This window comes from Amblyraja radiata, chromosome 2 (assembly GCF_010909765.2).
Source record: "Amblyraja radiata isolate CabotCenter1 chromosome 2, sAmbRad1.1.pri, whole genome shotgun sequence".
NCBI classification, from domain to species: Eukaryota; Metazoa; Chordata; class Chondrichthyes; order Rajiformes; family Rajidae; genus Amblyraja; species Amblyraja radiata.
This window is the reverse complement of record NC_045957.1, coordinates 31,984,083-32,006,115: the sequence shown is the minus strand read 5'-3', so window position 1 is coordinate 32,006,115 and position 22,033 is coordinate 31,984,083. Positions and strand designations below refer to the sequence as shown.

Below are 22,033 nucleotides of genomic sequence, written 5' to 3'. Positions count from 1 at the left end.
ATACTTGCTTAATAACAGACTGAGCTGCTTTAACAATGTTAATATAAAATTAGCATACAATGTAGACTTACGACTTTTTAATTTCTTCCGGAGAAGCATTTTTGTGTACGCCTAATACCTGGTAGTAGTCCACCATCTTTAACGACTCAGTTCTTTAAGATGGAAAACCCTACAAAGACAGAAGTTAAAGAAGTCAGAAGTTTTATTTCAGTAGTAATGTTTTTTTCCCCCAGCAGAAATAGGTTGACAAATTTTCGGCTCTTTCCATATCATGCATCGCTTCAAAAATCAATGGCAAAACCTAAATGTCTGTACAAATACCTGGTCATGTCAGCATAAATAACTGCTATCGTTTTGAACTATTTCAAGATTGGCATTTACTATTTTTCAAGCTGTTACCAACTTTATATTATGCAATGTAATTAACAATATTCGACTGAACAAAGATTAAGAATTTGACATTGCATTGAAACAATGAATTCAAGTAATACTGAAAAATAGTTATGAAGGGAATTAGAGTAACATAGAATGCAGAAAGGAAGAGGAACAATCAACCTAAAGCATCATTTTACATTAAACTCTAATGCAAGACTAGAAAGGCAAGTTAAAGTTAAGTGCACTATTGAACAAAATCTCTTGGGCAAAGTAGAAGCACTAATTAATTAAGCAGCACTCAGTGATCAATAGACTAAACAAAAGGTGAAACACCAGCAGTAAAAAATATTCACTCAAATCACACCTCAGCTTAACTTGACACGACAATGGCTGTACATTTTGTGACACAAATAATAGTCCTGTGGAATGTATTGAACTTGTTTGCTAACTAATTAACATCTGGTACAAGTGCTTATTACTTTTCAAATGTATTAACCTTGGTGAACTCTGAAGTCGGGTCAATTACCAACAAATAATTATTTGTATATGCATCAATTGTGAACAGCTCAAGATTTGACTGCCACTATTAGAGGAAATACCAAATCTAATGTAAAGCAATAAGTTGCATCACTGCACCTTAAAAGTAAAAGATCAAAGTACTCAAGCATGATTGTGCCTGATGTATAGCAAGATTGACTAAACTGTATGCAAAAAGGAATGTTACTGTACCCAAGCACATGACAATAAAGTGCCACTGAATCATACCCTTGCGTAATTTCTCCAGCACTTTTCCAAAATAAAACATCACAATATCACCAAAACAGAACAGATTTCCCGTGCGTTGATTGTGAAAATGCTGGGCACAACTACCTATTTGACCAAGCAAAAATATGTAACCTTCCATCTATAACTTTCAAAAGGGTGGCACAATGCTCTTTGAAGTATTTTCTTTGAAAATGTAATGAGAAAGCAAAGCGGCCTATAAAACTGCCTAGAATAGTTATTTGTTTCAATGAATTATAACAATGATATCAAAATGTTAGGTGGTATGCTAGTATAAATTAGGGCGACTGGTTATGAAGTTTTCTTCATGACCATATGTCTATTTTTAAATGATTGCTATGAATGAGAACGTCATAGGAAAACTAAGTGCCAAGGATGAAATTAGAACCGCAAGATATATTGTTTCTATTTATAAAGAGTTTGCAAGAATTCAAGCATGTCAGATAACATTTTAGGGAAGTAAATGTACCAGAGAAAAATGCAACAGAACTCGGCATACTGCATACATGTTATTGGCCAGGCCTATGTGATGAAGCTTTCAATATTTGGTTCACATGTTATGAGCTCCCAGTTGTATACCCATTCAATAGTGTTAACTGAAATGCTTGCCAAACTAACAAGTTTGCCAGCATTAACAAGTGACACAAGAAGAATTTATTTTACCCTTCAAATGGATAGGGTCTGGAATAAACGGCAGGAGTAACCATGATAGCAGATTTAATTGTCATGTTCTGAAAATGGATGGATACATTTTTGAAAGGATATGGTGACAAGGGAGTAGAGTAATCAGCAGTCACAAATCTGATATTCAAGCAATTTTGTTTTATCTGCAACTGTTGGTAATGTTCTCCAAACCTCAAGCTCCTTTTGGCTGTACCATTATTCAGTGACAACAAGTCAAGTGGAGTGGAGATCATATGTACAACTATGGGGAGATACCAGTACACTAACCTTACGCTCAGCAGCATGACATGCGCATGGACTTAAGACTGCACAAAAACAAATAATACACAAATTCTGCAAGACAATAAAAAAAAGAAACTCAAGACATTTGTGCAAAACACAATTAGAAAATCATGTAGCGCAAGAGATGGTCTGTCCTGTAACATTGATGAGAAAATATGGGTTGTGCAGGTCAACGGCATGCAACTTCAGGCTTCTGGACCTTGATACCTGCCTTCTTGAAGCAGCACTTCATATAGATGCTTTAGATGGTGGGAGGGCTGTGCCTGTGATGGACTGGGTGGAGGCCAAACATCTTGCTTCAAATAATGCTTAAGCTCATGTTTTGGAAGGACTTGTGTTTACATTTGCAGATCTTTCTCATCCCAATGTATTAATACCATACCAAGCAGATCAGCATATCGCAGAAGGATAGTGCTATATTTTAGTTTCAAATTTTAATTTGTTGCAGCAGACTGTGGAGAAAATTCAATCAACTGCCTCTTGATTCAAACACTCAAAATAGATTTTATTTGGATAGTTTAATTCAAATTAGATTTCATCTTTTGTAGAAATTTCAAAGGAATCAATTTTAATAATAAAATTGAATCACATGGTGGCCGATTCTAATTGCAATTGTTGTTTGAATTCAGATACCAGTTGTAGATCCTGGCACTAATCCAAAACTAATGTATTACAATACACATTCTATGCTGCAGGATGGACTACTTTACTACTTTGTACAGTAGATGCAGAGACAATCCTTGATCTGATGTGCTTTTGAAATAGCAGCCAGCCATTCGGCCTCTTACGCCTCCACCACCTTTCATTTAGGTTGTAACTGATCGCAATAGCCAACATGAAATTATCTGTAGAACTTTCATGTATGAAACATAGAAATCAGAGATGGTGTCCCACACTACTGAAGCACAATTAAAATGTTTACCCTCAATTTTCAGATTTAGATTAAACCAAGCCTGTGAATGGAAATACACAAGTAAAATTGATGCCTCAAACATAAAAGGATGGAAAAAGGCAAGATAATAGATGGCGACCAACACCACTGTTGATTAAATGGGCAAAGGTTTATGCTTGGTACAATTTTATGACCAAATATTCCCCTACAATTAAAGTGAACAAATAAATCAAATTTCTAAAATAACAATTTAAGGGGAAAATGAACGTCATCTAAATTGGAATTAGAGAACAGTAACTGGACTTCGGCCCAATTCAGCCACACCTGCAGATTTCCCAAATCCCTCTAAAATTTCTAATCCACATCCGTCAGTGATTTTTAAATATTGTAAATGTCTTAACCACTTTCTCCAGCTGCACATTCCACATTTCCACCGCCTTTGTTCAGGGAAAAACTGCCCTTCAGATACTCTTATTCCACTCACTTTATGTTCATGTAATTGCACTTATCTCTGCCTTCCATGATTTTACAAACCTCCGTCATCCCTCAGCCTTCATTTTTGTTCCAGGTAAAACAGTCCCAACCTGTCCAGTTCTCCCTCGACATCATGCCCTCCATACCTGGAATATCCTTGTGAATCATTTCCACAACCTCTAGCTTAATCACATCCTCCATCAACATAATACTAAAAGTCTTCCGATGGTTTGTGTTTGTGCCCACGATGTGTCAGTGTCAATCTGGTTTTCCTACCTTCATCCAAAGGCCACAGCCTTCCCATTTTTACACATCCTACTCACATTTCCCCCGTGGTGGCTATAAACATCTTCCCGTCGCATTCCTACCTATATTTCCGAAGTTATTAATCCAAGACATTTTAAAAACAGCCCCAAAAACTCACCCATTTCGGAAAAAAATCCAAATGTCGTCACAATCTACTCGCAAGGCAGGACGGGACACTCCGGGAAGGAGGGGCACTCCAGCGCTCGCGGTGAACGAGGAGTGGCGACGACTGCCAACGCCTGACACCTGGTGGGGAGGATGATGCCGCGGGCCGAGCCCGAGGACTGGAGCCGAGCCTGGTGCTGGAGCGGAATTGAGGGCCGAGCCCGGGGCTTGGGATGGAGCCGTGACCAGGGCCGAGAAAGAAGCCCCCACTGGAACCAAGGATGAGCCTGGGACCAGGGTCAGGGACGAGCCCAGAGATGAAGTCGGGGCCTGGACTCGAGCCCAGGCGATGGCCGAGTTGACGAGTCTACAGCCAGGGCCAGGCCGGGCACGAGAACCAAGACGAGTTCCAGGCCCTGCTCTACAAAATTGCTCAGCTGAGTTTCCCCAGCAATTTTGTGTACCTTCGATATTCCAGCATCTGCAGTTCCCTTTTGAACATCTTATATTCACTACCCTGTTTACCCATGTAGCCACATTCAAGAAACTATACGTACTTGTACACATAGGTCTCTGTTCCACAGCACTGCCAAGGGTACTACCATTCATTATGTCCTGCCCAGGCTTAACTTACCAAAATTATAGTCCCTCTCCTTAACCAATTGTGAAGCACACTGTAGTCTTGTTCAGGAGTAAACACAAATGTAAAACACTGCTTTGCTACACGGACGCAAACATCTTTACCCTTCACTCATTGTCCCATAAAATTCTTATGGGATTTTCCAATTACAAGAACAAGTCAAACAGTGTCGCAGAATGCAGTGTCGTATTGCACAAACACAAGGATGTTTGTGACCTCAATGTCCTATATAACTGAAGCATGACCTCTATTAATTCCCCTTGGCATTAAGCAACATTCAGTTCTTATTAATATTCCTTATTTTCCCTTACAACAATCAACTCCCCCCTCCACCACTCCAATTCTCCCACTGCTTACATGGATCAGAGGCAAGGTATTACAGTAGGCACTTAGCCCAACAGCCAGCATACTTTGAGACATGGTGGGTATAGAAGCACCAGAGGGAACCCCACGCACACACAAGAATGTGCAAACTCCACATGAACAGCACCAGCAGTCAGGATTTAAACTGCATCATGTGAGCCGGTAGATAGTTGTGCCACCCGAACTGCATACAGTAGCTGATGCTGATCTTTTGTGGTTTATACTCTAGGATAGCTAGACCTCTGAATCCCAAGAGTTCTGCAATGTCATTTTTTGCATTTATGTTTTGCAAGATTACCAGATCTTTGCCCTTTCACTGAAGCTAACAATATTCCCATCTAGTCTCGTCACATCATCTACATAAACTTAATCCCTTGCCCATCTTCGTGTTATAAGCAAATTTAACAATATCTCAAAATAGGTCGAAATAGAGTCTCAAAATAAACTACAGGCTCTGGGCTGTTTGATTAATGGGACCAGTAGGGCGATTAGTAATTAGTGAGAAGCCATAAAGTGGGCAAGCCCCAGCAGGCAGCTTCACTGTTGGTGCATGAAAAGAAAGCAACTGGAGAATGGGGAAGGGTGGGAACAGGGGAGGTCCAAATTGAGAATACAAGTAGATACCAGTCTTCTTCATTCTTACCTCAAACCCGAGATGATCTACAATTTCACTCCTCACATTCAAATGCATACTCCAACAATCATCCTTGGGCTCACTGTTCTGGATTTTAAGATTTCCAGTTTGCAACTTCCAAGAAATGTACTTCTATTTTGCCTTTCATTGAGCACAACATAATTGCTCTTCCATTGAAGGTATTACAATTTGATGTTAAATCTCTGAAATTGCTCCCTACATTTCTTTATGACTAGCAATCTTTCCCTAACCAACTCTCTGGCTACTGCCCCCCGCTATGGTTTGATTGTTATGTTTGGTATCGCCTGTGAATTGCTTTAGGATGTTTTTGGCAGGAAGGTATACAAAAGCAGCTGCAAGTTAGGGAGGTCCAAAGATCATAGAGCGGAGCAAGATAGCCCACTCGTCGAAAAAGCCGTAGTAGGTCATGGGTAATTCTCAGCGCCATTTCCGTAACCGGCTTCCGTCTCCACTCCAATCTATGATCTTTAGTCATGGCGTCCGCTCTATGATCTTTGGAGTGGACTATCTTGTCCGCTGTATGATCTTTGATTTACACCGAAGATAGACACAAAAAGCTGGAGTAACTCAGCAATTCGGGCCAGGCAGCATCTCTGGAGAGAATGAATGTGTGACGTTTCGGGTCGAGGCCCTTCTCACCCAGGTGTTAGATAAAGTTAATTATTTTTCTTTTGATTACCTATAATTGTGCCGTGCTCTAAAACTAGACGCTCGCTTCAGCTCCTAGCTCAATATGTATGAAATTGTTGCAATGCAGAACACAGTTCTGAATCGCTAAAGACCGATGCATTTCATTTGTCCAAGTGCATGCCGCATGCAGAACTGTCGCAGTTCCTAATGGATCGTATTGGGAGTCTAAAATCAAATTATAATCCAATGTTTCTTGATGCAGTGTCTTGATTGTGAATTAGGAATTTATGCACTCAGGACATTTTTTCTCGATTCTTGTTTTGGGAAAATATAATTGGTTTCTATTTCAAATGGTTTACACCGTTAACTAATCACAACTGAAGTAAACTCTTAAAAAACACGTTGTTCCTGCAATTTATCATTTACGCGATTTAAAAAAATATATATATATGAATACTAATTAGCAGAATATAGGGTAACCAGTTATGACCATGTGTAACTATTTATTTTACAGCAAAGAAATTTAGATTTTAAAATGCAGGCATTTTAAGCATCGGATTACAGTAACGGCGCCTCAACATTAAGTGTGCCATATCTCTACAAATCTCCAAAATGCTACCCTAATTAAAAAAATATTTTGAATTCCGTTTAAACGTTTATCACTTTTATTGATTCAATCCAAAATGAAAAGGCGAAATGTTAAAACAATGCTAATCATTACAAGCTTTTTTGGTTGTTGGAGACAAGAATCTTCATGTTGTATTGTCATTTGCTTTTACATGCATTGAAACGAGTAAAGAAAATAACTCTACTGGGCTAAGTGCAGCGAGATTTGGAATTGCTGTATTTTTCACCCATTCAAACGGGCCCCAAAGCATAGTGTGCGCCAATTTTAGAAACTGTCATATAAGTAATGAAAAGAAGGGAATGAAGTGTGTATTTACTGGTGATTAATACACCCCGGGATCGGTTTCAACGCGGGATGAAGTACATAAACTGGAGTATAAGGCACGGGAAAGGGACTTTCAGTCTGAAGAGGGGTCTCGATCCGAAACATCACCCATTCCTTCTCTCCAGAGATGCCGCCTGTCCCACTGAGTTACTCTAGCATTCTGTGTCTATCTTGAGTTTAAACCAGCATTTGCAGTTCCTTCCTAAGCATTGCCCTCTCCTTCATGCCAATTTTAATGTTTGAATTGCAGATAATGCAGGCCATTGAAATATTACTCTGACAGCAAGCAAACATTTGCTAAAATTAATTCCATCCTGGGCTGTAAGCCAAAGCTCTCATCCGTCCTCCTCAAAAAAGACAATGGTTGCATGCTCCGATTCCATTCTAAGTTAGTATTTCAGAAACTTTTCAATTACCATACCATCCCCTTGATAGTTTTCCTAATTTCTATTTTCAAATAAAGAAACCAACCCGACCCGACTCCGCTCTATGATCTTTGCTGATTACACATTCCAGAGGTCGAGTCGGGTTTGCTAAAATGGCGAACGTCCCGCCCCGTTCCATACTACACGTTAGTCCATTGCATTTTGCAGGAGTGGACCATCTTGCTCCACTCTATGATCTTTGGGGAGGACCAGGGTTAAATTTTAGCATGTCCAAGTGGAATACATAGACAGAAGGTGGCTCATTTTCAATGCAAAACTTGAAGCAGATGGCCACACTGTGTGCAAACACAGAAGTATGAAATTCCTTGAAAAGAGGAGTTAGGCCTCTAGTTGTAACAAATATTCATGTACAAAAAGATAGTTACTGTCTGAGGAAGGATCTCGACCCAAAACGTCACCTATTCCTTCGCTCCATAGATGCTGCCTCCCCGCTGAGTTTCTCCAGCATTTTTATCTACCTTCGATTTTTCCAGCATCTGCAGCTCCTTCTTAAAAATACTGTATGACATTAATCAGGACCACAGTTGCTTCCTAGACTAATCAGGATTTGGATTTCTTCATTCATCCTATCCACACCATTCCAAAACTAGTTCAAGCTTCTAAAAAAGTGATTTTAATTGCTGGATATTACAAAGTAACTCAAATGCATATTGTATATATCACAACATACAAAGCATTAGAATGGGGAGGGTCACCACCCGAGTGGTTGAAGTGCAATCTTCTACTTTGTAGAATTATGGCTTTAACTCAGCTAATTGGCATGGTAAAATTGTATATTGTCCCTCGAATGTGTAGGATAGTGGTAGTGAACGGGGATCGCTGGTCGGAGCAGTCGGTGGATAAAAGTGCCTGTTTCCATGCTGTATCTCTAAACTAAAAATGAATCTTGTGGCCCTCCTCAAAACATTTCAGCCACAAATAAAGTGGTGAAAATTGATTTTTTTTCTAGTGCTAATAACTTGTTTTCTGCAAAGTAAAAATAAGCTTTTGTATACGCTAGTACAATACAATAAATATTGCAGTCAATTGGAGGAAATTCTCAGCTTTGGAATCATCAATTTGTATCAACGTGGATGACTGAGACAGTGGGTTTAAAGTAGACATCCGTGGGTTTATAGTAGATTTTCAGATAGCTTATCTACTGATGGAGACAGATCCTGAAAAAGTAGAGTCATCATAAGCAGTTCAAATTAATTTGAGGATTGCATGGAATAGTCCTTGTTCCAAATCTACTCTGGCACTATTCCCCAACTCTTTGCCGCTTTATCGATGACTGCATTGATGATGCCTCCTTGCACTAATATTGAACACATTTGTAACCTCACCACAAACTTCCACCCTGCCCTCAAACTCACTGGCACCAATTCCAATATCTCTACCCGTTGTCAGGATATTTATCTCCATCTCTGGAGACAAACTATCTACTGACATTTATAATAAACCTACCAATTCCCACAGCTACAGTAACTGCGCCTCCTCCCAACCAGCTTCTTGAAAGGTCACCATTTTTTAGAGAAGTATGGCTTCTTATTTATTGTGGTCGATGGAGCCTCAGTTTGCATTTTCTCCAAAATCTGCCAACCATTCACTCAATCCAATTTTTTAATTTAGGTAACTTGCATTCATGCTCCTTTCTTTCTTTTTGTCCCCCCACCTAATGTCAATCACCTCCCAATCTGGTTCCATCTGCCTATCGTCCCTTACTTATCGGATTCCAGCTTATGCAGCTTTGTGTTTCCAGTTATCACCTTCCAGGTAACTATCCCTCTGCCTTCACAGATGCTTCTCAAACATTGAGTTCCTCTGGTAGTTCATTTATTGCTGGATAAACTGAGATGCTTTTCCCTGGAGAAAAGGATGCTGGGGAACTTCAGTTTTGAGAGACATAAATAACATCGATGATCAGATTTTTTTGCAAGATAAGCAAATCTAATACTAGAGGGTCCAGGTTTAAAGTGAGAGCAGAAAATGCAAGGAAGGTGGTGGCAAATGGAACGATCTGCCAGAAACAGCCCGTTTCCATGTCATACGACTGTGATTATACTCTCCTTTGAAAGCACATGGCTATTATTTGCATCTCAATGAATGGGAACAGAATCTCATCATAAAGTCACATCTAAAAATGTACACTGCTAAAGGTGTGGCACTCATTAGAGCAATGAGTCAATCGAGATTTGTACTCAAATCTGTGGAGGATGACTTCAATCCATAACCCATTGATTCGATTTAGAATGATACAAATGAGTCACATGACACACAGTATCTCCCGAGAAAAGAGCTGGACTGGCAAGATACTTACACCCACAAGCTATAAAGATGATTCCATATATATGCCCTTACGTAGAGGCAATTGCGGTGGCCTCAATAGGCCTGACTTTGGGGTGAACTTGGGGTTGGGGACTGGACATTGTGCCTTCCCCCACAGTGGTATCCATTGTTGGGGGGATGATTTTTTGTCTGTATGGTAATCATGTTAGTCTTTGTCCAAGATGGCTGCCGTGAAGGGAGAGTGGACGCTGGCGCTCTTTAGCTGCCGCTGCTTCTCTTCACATTGTGTTTTTGATTTTTTGTTTTTGGACTGAATTCTGTTTTTAATTTGTGTTTCTGTGATGTCTTTATTATTTATTTTATTCTGATTATATGTTTATATTCCTGTTAATCTATGTAAGGTGTCCTTGAGATGTCTGAAAGGCGCCCAATAAATAAAATTTATTATTATTATTATTATGCCCTAAGCTTTCAACTTTTTATATTCTTTCTATAAAAACTGGTCATTTGAAAGTTTACGAGGCCAAGACGCGTTTTTGTGCAAATTCTTCCCTCGCTGCAATCCGCAAAGAGTTCTTAAGATAAAAAAAACAAACATATTGATGCAAAACACAATGTGATGGAGGGACTCAGCAGGTCCAGCAGCATCAGTAGAAGGAATATATAGGTCACGTTTTTGGTCAGGATGCTTCAGATTGATTGGAGTACGTGGAAGAAAATTGGTAGAGTGGTGGGGATGGGACAAAACCTGGAAAGTAATAGTTGGATAAAGATAGTGAGGTTTTAGTTGTGGATGGGTGGACCAAGTGACAAAAGTTAGGTGAAAACAAAACAAAACTGTCAGATAAGGAGTGGGATGAGTAAAGTCTGAGGGAGGGGTGTGGGTGGAAGGCAGCAGGTGGGAAAGAATAAAGAGGGGGAATAAAAGTGAAATGAGGATGGGAGATAAATTTGAAAGAAGGGAAAGGAGCAGGATAGATTATGAGGCGCACCAGTCGGGAATGATGATGTCTTAGCCGACAGACTAGTTGCTGCCATGTAGCTACAACTCATTCAAATCAAATTATTATACAAATATCCCTGTTAAAATATTGAAACAACTTGTTATCATCATTTTCAAACTCCAGTTGGTGATGCCTCTTGGCAAGAAATCCCTGTGCCACTTTCTCCTAAGTAACTATTACATTCCTGAAGTAGTGAATCAGAAATAATCTGCATTTGCTAACTTCTAGACAGCCAACAGATCCAGACTTGAAACCATATGTAACAGAAACACATTGACTAAAAACACAGGAACACCAGAAACATAGGAAACCCATGACTGATTACTCACATAGAACTGTTTAAGAAAGAACTGCAGATGCTGGAAAAATCAAAGGTAGACAAAAATGCTGGAGAAACTCAGCGGGTGAGGCGAAGGAATAGGTGACGTTTTGGGTCCAGACCTTCACTCATGAGGGTGGGGGGGGGAAGAAGGAAGAGGTGGAGGCAGTAGGCTGTGGGAGAGCTGGGAAAGGGAGGGGAAAGAGGGAGAAAGCAAGGACTACCTGAAATTGGAGAAGTCAATGTTCATACCACTGGGGTGTAAACTACCCACGCAAAATATGAGGTGCTGCTCCTCCAATTTGCGGTGGGACTCATTCTGGCCATGGAGGAGGCCCAGGGCAGGCAGGTCGGATTCAGAATGGGAGGGGGAGTTGAAGTGTTGAGCCACCGGGAGATCAGGTTGGTTAATGCGAACTGAGCGGAGGTGTTGGGCGAAGCGATCGCCAAGTCTGCGCTTGGTCTCATCGATGTAGAGCAATTGACATCTAGAACAGCAGATGCAATAGATGAGGTTGGAGGGGGTGCAGGTGAACCTCTGCCTCACCTGGAAAGACTGCTTGGGTGCTTGGATGGAGTCGAGGGGGGGAGGTAAAGCGACGTGTAGCATTTCCTGCGGTTGCAAGGGAAAGTACCAGGGGAGGGGGTGGGAAGGGACGAATTGACCAGGGAGTTACGGAGGGAGCGGACTCTGCGGATAGCAGAAAGGGGAGGAGATGGGAAGATGCGGCCAGGGGTGGGATCCCGTTGGAGGTGGCAAAAATGGCGGAAGATTATCCGTTGTATGTGATGGCTGGTAGGGTGGAAGGTGAGGACATGGGGGGGGGGGGGGGAACTCTCTTGTTACGAGTGGGGGTGGGATGGGGAGTGAGAGCTGAGCTACGGGATATAGAGGAGACCCCGGTGAGAGCCTCATCTATAGTCGAAGAGGGGAACCCCCGTACCCTAAAGAATGAAGACATCTCCGATGCCCTGGTTTGGAACACCTCATCCTAGGTGCAGATACGGCGTAGGAATTGGGAGTAGGGGGGGTAAAATCCTTACAGGAAACAGGGTGGGAAGAAGTGTAATCCAGATAGCCGTGGGAGTCAGTGGGTTTGTAGAAAATGTCGGTCAGTAGTGGGTTATCTGCGACGGAGATAGTGCGGTCTAGAAAAGGTAGGGAGATGTCGGAAATGGTCCAGGTGAATTTGAGTGCCGGATGGAAGTTAGTGGTGAAACGGATAGGTGGTAGCACCAAAGCAGTCGTCATTGTAGCGGAGGTAGAGTTCGGGGATAGAGCCACGGTACGCCTTGAACAAGGATTGTTCGACGTACCTAACAAAGAAGCTGGGGCCCATGCGCATGCCCATAGCTACGCCTTGGATTTGGAGGAAAAGGGTGGTCAAAGGAAAAGTTGTTGAGTAAGGACCAGCGGAGGAGAGTATTAGTAGACGGGGATTGGTTTGTTCTGCGGTCGAGGAAGAAACGGAGGGCTTAAAGACCCTCCTGGTGGGGGATGGAGGTGTAGAGTGACTGGACATCCATGGTGAAGATGAGGGAGGGGGGGCCTGGAAAACAGAAGTCATGGAGGAGACGAAGAGCATGTGAGATGTCTTGAATATAGGTAGGGAGAGATTTGACCGGGGGGGGGGGGGGGAGAAAGGATGGAGTCTAGGTATGTGGAAATAGGTTTGGCGGGACACGAACAAGCAGAAACAATGGGTCTGCCAGGACAGTCAGGTTTGTGGATTTTGTGGAGAAGGTAAAATCGGGCCGTGCGGGGCTGGGGAACCATGAGGTTGGAGGCTTGGGAGGCAGGGAGCCGGAAGCGATGAAGCCATGATGGTGTTAGAGATAATGGCCTGGTGCTCGTCTGTGGGGTCATGGTCCGAGGATCAGTAGGAGGTGTCTGAGAGTTGGCGCCTGGCCTCAGACAGGTAGAGACAATAGGTGCAAGAGTAGGCCATTCGGCCCTTCGAGCCAGCGTGAACATGGCTGATCATCCCCAATCAGTACCCCGTTCCTGCCTTCTCCCCATATCCCCTGATTCCGCTATCTTTAAGAGCCCTATCTAGCTCCCTCTTGAAAGTATTCACCAGCCTCCACCCGAGGCAGAGAATTCCACAGACTCACTACTCTCTGTGAGAAAAAATGTTTCCTCATCTCCGTTCTAAATGGCTTACCCCTTATTCTTAAACTGTGGCCCCTGGTTCTGGACTCCCCCAACATCGGGAACATGTTTCCTGCCTCTAGCGTGTCCAAACCATTAACAATCTTATGTTTCAATAAGATGCCCTCTCATCCTTCTAAACTCCAGAGTGTACAAGCCCAGCCGTTCCATTCTCTCAGTTGCAGAGTGAGTGGAGGGCTGTACGTTCAAGGGGGGGGGGGGGGTTAGAGTGAGAAAGGGCAGTGGAAAAGTTAAGGTGGTTTAAAATGAAATGGTCTAAAGCAGGTAGATGGCCATGAGGGGGAAGTATAGAACTGTACAGTACAGGAACTGACCCTTCAGGCCAATATCCAAATATGATGCCAAGTTAAATTAATCTACACTTAAGCCTCGTCAACGCTTCTCTGCCTCCACCACTACTATTGGCGTCCACCACTCAGAGCAAATAAAAAAATGCCCCGCACATCTTTAAACAATAAATTAAAGTTTAAAAAATCTGAAGACGGTACAAAAAGAAAATCTAGTGAGCTAGGTCAGTGAGAAGTAAAACAAGCAGCTGTAACTTTTTCAGTTCCTGTGTTCTGGTGAGAAGAGGTGAAGCAGAATGAATAGATTTGATGACATAAACAACCGCAGATGTTGGGATCTTGAGGAAGAACGCACAGCGCTGGATTAACTCAGCAGGTCAGGAAACATGGGGGGGGTGGGGGGCCTACAATGAACAGACGACGTTTAATGGACAGACGACGTTTTAAGCCGGGGCCCTTATTTAGATTTGGTGATGCGAGGAGTGGGGGTGGGGGGGGGGCAGTGATAACACAAAGGGAGTTTAATCACAAAGTCACAACATGGTTGCAAAATGGCCGGGCTGGCGGGAGGCCGAGCCTGGCAATCCCGTAAAGCCGAGATTGCTGCGGGTAGTGAAGAGAAGCGGCAGCCTCTCCGCACGGAGGGGACAGACAGACAGACAGATGGGCGGGCGGGCGGACTCGCCGATGTCCAGCCCCAGGCCTGGTGCATGTAAAGGACACCAGCAGCCCTCTTCTCTCCCCCCCACCCCTAAGCCATAAAGGACGGCAGCGAGGGGAGTCCAACGCCGGGCGGCCTGGGTGCTGGCTCCCATTTTGTCGCCCGGGCTCCGAGAGCGTGTTTCGGTTGGTGCCGCGACACGGGGAGTGAGTGCTCACCTCCCAAGTACTACTCCTCCTCCTCCTCCTCCTCTCAGCAGCGACACCAACAACCGTTTCAGTCGCCGCTGGTAAATGCCACGGAACCGTCCAGAAGCATCCGCCGGCAGCCAACGGAGCGGGGGGATGGGGGCGGCAATAAGCTTCTGTCCTCACTTCCGCCCCTCTTATTGTGTCGGCGGCACGTCACTGGAGTAGTCGTGACGTCATAGCGGAATATTCTGGAAGGTGCGAGGAGGGGGACAAATACCGTGCGGAGCAAAGATCATAGAGGTAATCTTTGGTGCGGAGGAAGGAATGCGCAGATAGATGCTGGAGTAACTCAGCGGGGCAGGCAGGCAGACAGACAGACAGGGCAGCTCTGGAGAGACCCTGGCCCTCTACCGCCAGTTGGGGATGGAAGGAAGGAGTCGCTGAGCCTCCCCACCCCTCCCTCCATTGTAGGTATTCTGCATTAGTCTCCAATCCATTGTTGTTGTTGTTGCTGTGCTTTCCCCCCCTTCTCTGACCAGGACGATGATGACTATCAATACAAGGAACTGCAGGTGTTGGTTTACAACAAAAAAAAAGACACAAAGGAAAGGTGAGGGCGGGGTGTGGTCAGGCAGCAGCTGTGAAGTAGCAATGTTACAAAATTTTGAGATTTTAAAAATCAAGTCTTTAATTTATCCCATCAGATAAAGCATAAAAAGAAGTTTAATTTGACACCTAATTCACTTTCATATCTTCAGTATTAAAAAAGTTATGAAGAAGTCTGAAGAAGGGTTTCGGCCCGAAACGTTGCCTATTTCCTTCGCTCCATAGATGCTGCTGCACCCGCTGAGTTTCTCCAGCATTTTTGTGTACCTTAAAAAAGTTATGGCCATTTTCATACTCGGAAATTGATATCTTGTTCCCTATTGCTTTTTCATTGACTTAACACCAAAGCTGTGATTGAGAACATTTAAAGGCTGATAACTTTCTTAAAATTTAAGAGAACTGAAAGAAATTTTCAGTTATTATAGATTGAAGCATTCTGAAACAAATAAATAAACAATCTTACTTAGATGACTTGAAATTAAAGCATATAATTAGTTAGTTACCTAATTGTAGCTAATTACAAAATTCAATTACTAGATCTAAACATCTATCCATTTCTTAAGAATAGATTAACATTTTTAAATAGCCTAAGTGTCCAAATAACATTCACACAAGAATTCAGAATATAACATAATTTTTAAATCTCATTGTCATGGGTTTATAGGCCAAATGGAAGGAATTTAATGTTTAATACCTGTAAATTAATGGCCATTTAAATCAGCTTGCGAGTGGGATTTTCTGGAATGGGACCATTTAGAACATTGAGGTTGCGGTGAATTTATACCCCCATATCTGCAGCAAATACACTGCCGGTTCTTCGGGGGGAAAAATCACCGTTTCGCAACTTAAAATGTGAATTAAATACATTTAAGAAACACTTTTATACATAAAAATAAACGACTTTCTTTTACCTGGTCCTCCATAAAATCCGTCCCAGTTGTCGGCATTGACGGCTTCAGAAGCTGCTTTTAAAATCATTCCAGCGATTAACTTGTCGGGTGAATTTTTTTTAAAAACACACAGAACGGCCGTAGGAACGATTCTTTAGCAAAATCTTGCACTCCAACAAATATAATTCAGGACCAGGTCGGGGGAAAAACCCCGTTTTAACCCCTCCCCCCCCCCCCCCTCAAACGCGCCAAAATCGCGCACACGGCCAGTGGCAGAATTACAGCGCCGCTGAAGGTAAGTTTTGTAACACCTATGTGAAGGACATGGATTGGTGATGCTTTAGGTTGGGACCATTCTTCAGATAATATCATGGGTTAAAACTGAAGATAGACACAAAAAGCTGGAGTAACTCAGCGTGTCGGACAGCAACTCTGGAAAAAAGGAATAGGTGATGTTTTGGGTCGAGTTACTCCTGCTTATTGTGTCTATCTTCGGTTTAAACCAGCATTTGTAGTTCCAACACACAATGCCATAGTTTACCTTGGGCATTGGGAGAGGTTGTTCCAGATCCCGTCCAATACACAAGGGTTTCATGGCATGCCTTGGCAATGGGAGATTCCCATGTCTCAGATGATGAAATTCAGCACCTCCTTCAATCTGCCAGCACAGCCTCAGATTGGCCCAAAACACATGGTCCAACAGTTGATAGAGATCTAGATGACATACAGAAAATGTCTCAAGATACTGGTAAAATAATTACCAACGCAGGCTGTGGAAGGTCCTCCCAATTCACTGGAAGAAGTGAACCAACATTCCTCTTCCAGGCCAACATGCCCAGGGTTGAGACCCTCATCACACTCCTTTGCTTCATTAAACTGGCCATGTAGTTCAGAAGAAGATACAAAGTGCTGGAGTAGCTCAGCAGGTCAGGCAGCATCTCAGGAGAACATGGATAGGTGAAGCGTGCAGGAAGGAACTGCAGATGCTGCTTTACACCGAAGACATGACAAAATGTAGTAAGGAACAGCTTCTGAAGAAGGGTCTCGACCTGAAACATTACCTATTCCTTTTCTCCAAAGATCCTGTCTGACCTGCTGAGTTACTCCAGTATTTTATGTCTAAGTTTCAAGTTGGGACCCTGTTTAAGATCAAGGCGATGTAGTTCACCTGCCTCACATCAGACTCCCAAAAGTTACACTCTATTCACAGGAAGAAATTACCTGACAGAGGAAAAGATTTGAGAATGTGCTTAAAGTTTCTATGAAAATATATATCCCCTCTGACTCTTGTCCCATGTCTAGGTGGAGAAGAAGGATTGGATGAGAAATTGCATCCATGTTGTAGAAGCATACAAAAGCCCTGCCTGAAAAGCACTTCACTGAACCACCCACCTGCCATGTGATATTTTAAACCAGGTGTCTTTACTTGCCCACTTCATTTAGATTTCTGTGTATCTTCTTCCAAAAGATAGAAGAGAGAAAAGGGAATGACCAGAATAACAGGCATACTTGATGACATGACCAACCTCCTGGAAGCAACGAGTTGTGTCGATCGACCATATGGAAGGAAATGATGAACATGTGATGGACTGGACTGTATTCACCATCTCTTTGTGCTGGTTACATGGCCACATAGTCATGGGGGTAGAGCAAGGGACTGAGCCTATACAACCCTTAGGGGCACCAATGTTGAGGTTCAGGTGGTGGAAATCTTACGACCAATTATAACCAATTAAAGTCTGCCGTTCAGGATGTCAAGAGGCCAGATGCACCAGGAGTTTAGAGATTAGTTTTAGTTTATTTGATATTTATGGTATTGAAGGCTGAGTTGTTAATAATAGCATCCTGACATAGGTGATCCAGAGCTGAATGTAGTGCAAGGGAGATGGTGGCCTCCATAGACCTATCTTATTGGTAGACAAATAAGGTCTAGATTGTCCAGAAGATGTGGGTTATTACTAATCTTATAAGGCATAAACAAACAAAGATAAAAACTTTTAACTCAAGGTAAAACACAGGGAAGACAAAAATTCTGGAGAAACTCTGCGGGTGAGGCAGCCTCTATGGAGCGAAGGAAATAGGCAACGTTTCGGGTCGGAACCCATCTTCAGACTGATGTGAGGGTGGTGGGAAGAAGAAAGGAAGAGGTGGAGCCAGAGGGCTGAGGGAGAGCTGAGAAGGGGAGGAGAAAGTAAGGATTACCTGAAATTAGAGAAGTAAATGTTCATACCGCTGGGGTGCAAACTGCCCAAGCGAAATATGAGGTGCTGCTTCTCCAATTTACGGTGGTCCTCACTCTGGCCATGGAGGAGGCCCAGGACAGAAAGGTCGGATTCGGAATGGGAGGGGGAGTTGAAGTGCTGAGCCACCGGGAGATCAGGTTGGTTATTGCGAACCGAGCGGAGGTGTTCGGCGAAGCGATCGCCAAGCCTACGCGTGGTGTCACCGATGTAGAGCCGCTGACATCTAGAGCAGCGGATGCAATAGATGAGGTTGGAGGAGGTGTTACAGGGAGTTACGGAGGGAGCGGTCTCTGCGGAAAGCAGACGGGAGGAGGTGAGACAGAGACCCAGAGACCGCTCCCTCCGTAACTCCCTGGTCAATTCGTCCCTTCCCACCCGAACCATCCCCTCTATGGGCACTTTCCCTTGCAACCGCAAGAAATGCTACACTTGTCGTTTTACCTCCCCCCTTGACTCCATTCAAGGACCCAAGCAGTCTTTCCAGGTACGGCAGAGGTTCACCTGCACCTCCTCCAACCTCATCTATTGCATCCGCTGCTCTAGATGTCGGCTGCTCTATATCGGTGAGACCAAGCGTAGGCTTGGCGATCGCTTCGCCGAACAACTCAGCTCGGTTCGCAATAACCAACCTGATCTCCCGGTGGCTCAGCACATCAACTCCCCCTCCCATTCCGAATCTGACCTTTCTGTCCTGGGCCTCCTCCATGTCCAGAGTGAGGACTACCATAAATTGGAGGAGCAGCACCTCATATTTCGCTTGGGCAGTTTGCACCCCAGCGGTATGAACATTGACTTCTCTAATTTCAGGTAGTCCTTACTTTCTCCTCCCCTTCTCAGCTCTACCTCAGCCCTCTGGCTTCACCTCTTCCTTTCTTCCCCCGCGCTCCCCCCACCCTCACATCAGTCTGATGAAGGGTTTGACCCGAAACGTTGCCTATTTCCTTCGCTCCATAGCTGCTGCCTCACCCGCTGAGTTTCTCCAGCATTTTTGTCTACCTTCGATTTTCCAGCATCTGCAGTTCCTTCTAAAACACAGGGGAAATGGGTTAACAAATTAGTGTGTGATCAGCAGAGTTTGAGTGGTCTTAAGTATATGGAGGATGGAATGTGTGAGGTCAGGGATCATTTTGAATAGCCAAGTCTCACGACCATAAAGGTATGGAAGCGGGTTTCAGCTGCAGATTAGCTGGGACAAGAGCAGCATTCTAGGTAATGTAATTGATATATGGTGTGAAGATCAAAAGGATTATATCTTGTGGATACTGAGGTTGTGAGACATTGGGTTCAGTTTCAGTCAGTCTCTAACAAGAGCAATGAAGTCCGTGGCTGTACAATGGAATTTTCAATGGGTTCCAATGACAGTGACTTCAGTCCAATGTTAGGTTAGAGGATATTTTTGCTCACTCATTATTGTATGTCAGATGAGTAATATATCTAACGGACAGTGGAGGGTCATGCTGCATAAATGGATCTGATTAATTTCAGAAGTGTTTGGCATTTGCTTTCTTTATAAATGTTTTTCAATATGTAAATGTTATTTGGTGTCAACTGGTGGATTCTCGCAAAATAAATGTATAAATTGACTTGATGTCATTCTCTCCAACACTTTCTCCAAGCATTTAAAAGAAATATCATGATTGCAGTTCCCTTCTCAAAAAATTCAACCAGAATATTGCTCTTTTTTGTGACAATTCATATTTAGTTCTTTATCTGGATAATTCAAAACTACATTTTCGAAGGGAATGAGGAGAATAGATCATGCGTTGGCAGATAAAATTTGTTTATATTTGTATTATGTTCGGCACAGACATTGTGGGCAGAAGGGCCTGTTCTAGTGCTGTACTTTTGTATGTTCTAAGAAATGGAATTCCTGTTAAAAGATTGTGTTAAATATTGTTTCTTTCAGTTGGGCTCTAGCGCAGCAATGAGGTCAATGTGAGAACTGCAGGCTCTTCCACAGATGGGGCAGTGATGGGGATTCACCCTCAGTACAACATGTATCTTTGCATGAAATCCTTCTTATGGAATGTAGGACTCTTTCCATACATCATCCTCAAGTAGCATTCCTTCATTAATTCCCACCTGATATTTCACACTATACATCTTACGTGACTGCTTTGAGTCAGTGGACTGGTCCATTTTCAGGTATTCTGCAGACAACCTGAATGTGTAAGGCTCTGCCATAACTGACTTCATCAGCAAGTGTGTAGAGGAGAATATGCCAACAAGGACAATCCAAGTGTTTCCCAATGAGAAGCCATGGATGAACCATGAGGTGCATTCACAGGTAAGGCCAGGTCCGCTGCATGCAAGTCAAATGATCCCGAGCGATACAAGAAAGCTCGCTATGATCTTCGCAAAGCTATTAAGGATGCCAAGAGACAATACCAGGACAAATGTGAGTCCCAGTATAATCATTCGGATACACACTGAATGTGGCAAGGTCTAAATACTGGCTGCAAAGTCAAGTCAGGCAACACCACTTGAGCCCTACCTGATTAACTTAATACTTCCTATACTCGCTTTGAGCAGAAGGCCAATGGAGCAATATCAACTGTCCCATCAGCCTCAAGTGTGCCTCTTCCCATGGTCACTGTTGCAGAAATTAGATCGGCCTTCCTGAAAGTGAACCCACGGAAAGCATCTGGCCCGGACAGAGACCCTGGCCTTGTCCTTTGAAGGTGCGCGGACCAACTAGTGGGGGTATTCTGGGACAACTTTGATATCTCCTTACTCGGTTCTGAGGTACTCACCTGCTTCACGAAGACCACTATCATCCCAGTGCCGAAGAGAAGATCTCATTCCTTAACGATTACTGTACAGTGGCCTTGACATCCACCATCATGAAGTGCTTTGAGAAGCTGCAGGAGAGGATGAGAATAAACTCAACATTCACAAAGCAAAAGACTTTTGCCAACCTGTTTCAACTGTAAAATACCATCCTCTGACACTAAAAGTTCCCAACAATAACCTGGAAAATCTTTGCATTTTTCACCTCTGGCATTAATTTTCATCTTCCACATATCTGGTTATCACCATCTTCTTTACAGTTCGCAAAACTGCCAGATTTGAGTCACATGCAAATTTAAAATTATGGATTGCGGCCAAAGTCCAGGTCATAAACCATAACAGTCAATGGCCTTAACACTGTTTCTTAGGTATACATTATAGTGTTATAGCAGAACTACCTGGATGTGGTGCTTTGTTATTATTTACAGAGCACTGCTGAGGAATGAATAGTATTGTTACAAAAGGTTACATTTCTGACGCTCTGTTGTCTGTTACTAAGCCAACTTTATGTCCATGCCATCAATATTATTATGTTTTGCCTCAACTCTGCTGATAAGACATGGTACTTTATCAAAAACCTTATGGAAGTGATTACAGTGACTACATTAACCTCATCAATTCTATCCATTACCTCATCAAAATATTCTATTTAATTCATTAAACATGAATAGCTAGCAACACATCAGTGCTGGCTTACCCCAATTTAAAAAAAATTCTTCCAAGTAACTATTAATCCTACCCTAGATCCATGTTTAAAAAAAAAATCTCTTCCATTATTTAGATTAAATTGAAAGAATCCTAGTTGCCAAGCATCTTTCTACCCACTTTGTTGAACATTTGTCACCCTCCAAACCTATGGCCTCCATTTCTTTAACCAAAGACCATTGAAAGATTATAGAATCATAGAGAGATACAGAAACAGGCCTTTTGACCCAGCATCAACCACCCATTTGTATTAATCCTAATCTCTTTTTATTATATTCTCCCCACATTTCATCATCAAGGCCAATGCTC

At 43.0% G+C, this 22,033-nt stretch overlaps 1 protein-coding gene and 1 long non-coding RNA gene across 6 annotated transcripts in view; one reads left to right on the top strand and one right to left on the bottom strand.

The window, feature by feature from the left end:
- dnajb6 (DnaJ heat shock protein family (Hsp40) member B6) overlaps nt 1-14,686 on the bottom strand; it is a 95,910-nt gene extending 81,224 nt beyond the window's left edge. For 3 of the 5 annotated variants that reach the window (XM_033044488.1, XM_033044496.1, XM_033044506.1), the window contains exons 1-2: nt 14,518-14,668; nt 72-169 (exon numbers count right to left, since the gene is read on the bottom strand). In XM_033044488.1, the coding sequence (XP_032900379.1) occupies nt 72-136 (65 nt within the window). In that variant the 5' untranslated portion in view covers nt 137-169; nt 14,518-14,668. Of the gene's footprint in view, nt 1-71; nt 170-14,517 lie in introns of all 5 variants that reach the window. The other 2 variants (XM_033044470.1, XM_033044480.1) reach the window with 2 other exon arrangements.
- A 114-nt stretch (nt 14,687-14,800) lies between these two features.
- LOC116988068 lies at nt 14,801-21,721 on the top strand. Its single transcript, XR_004415854.1, has 2 exons — nt 14,801-14,957; nt 20,136-21,721. It is a non-coding gene; the product is annotated as an uncharacterized LOC116988068 (long non-coding RNA).
- Nucleotides 21,722-22,033: the final 312 nt, after the last annotated feature.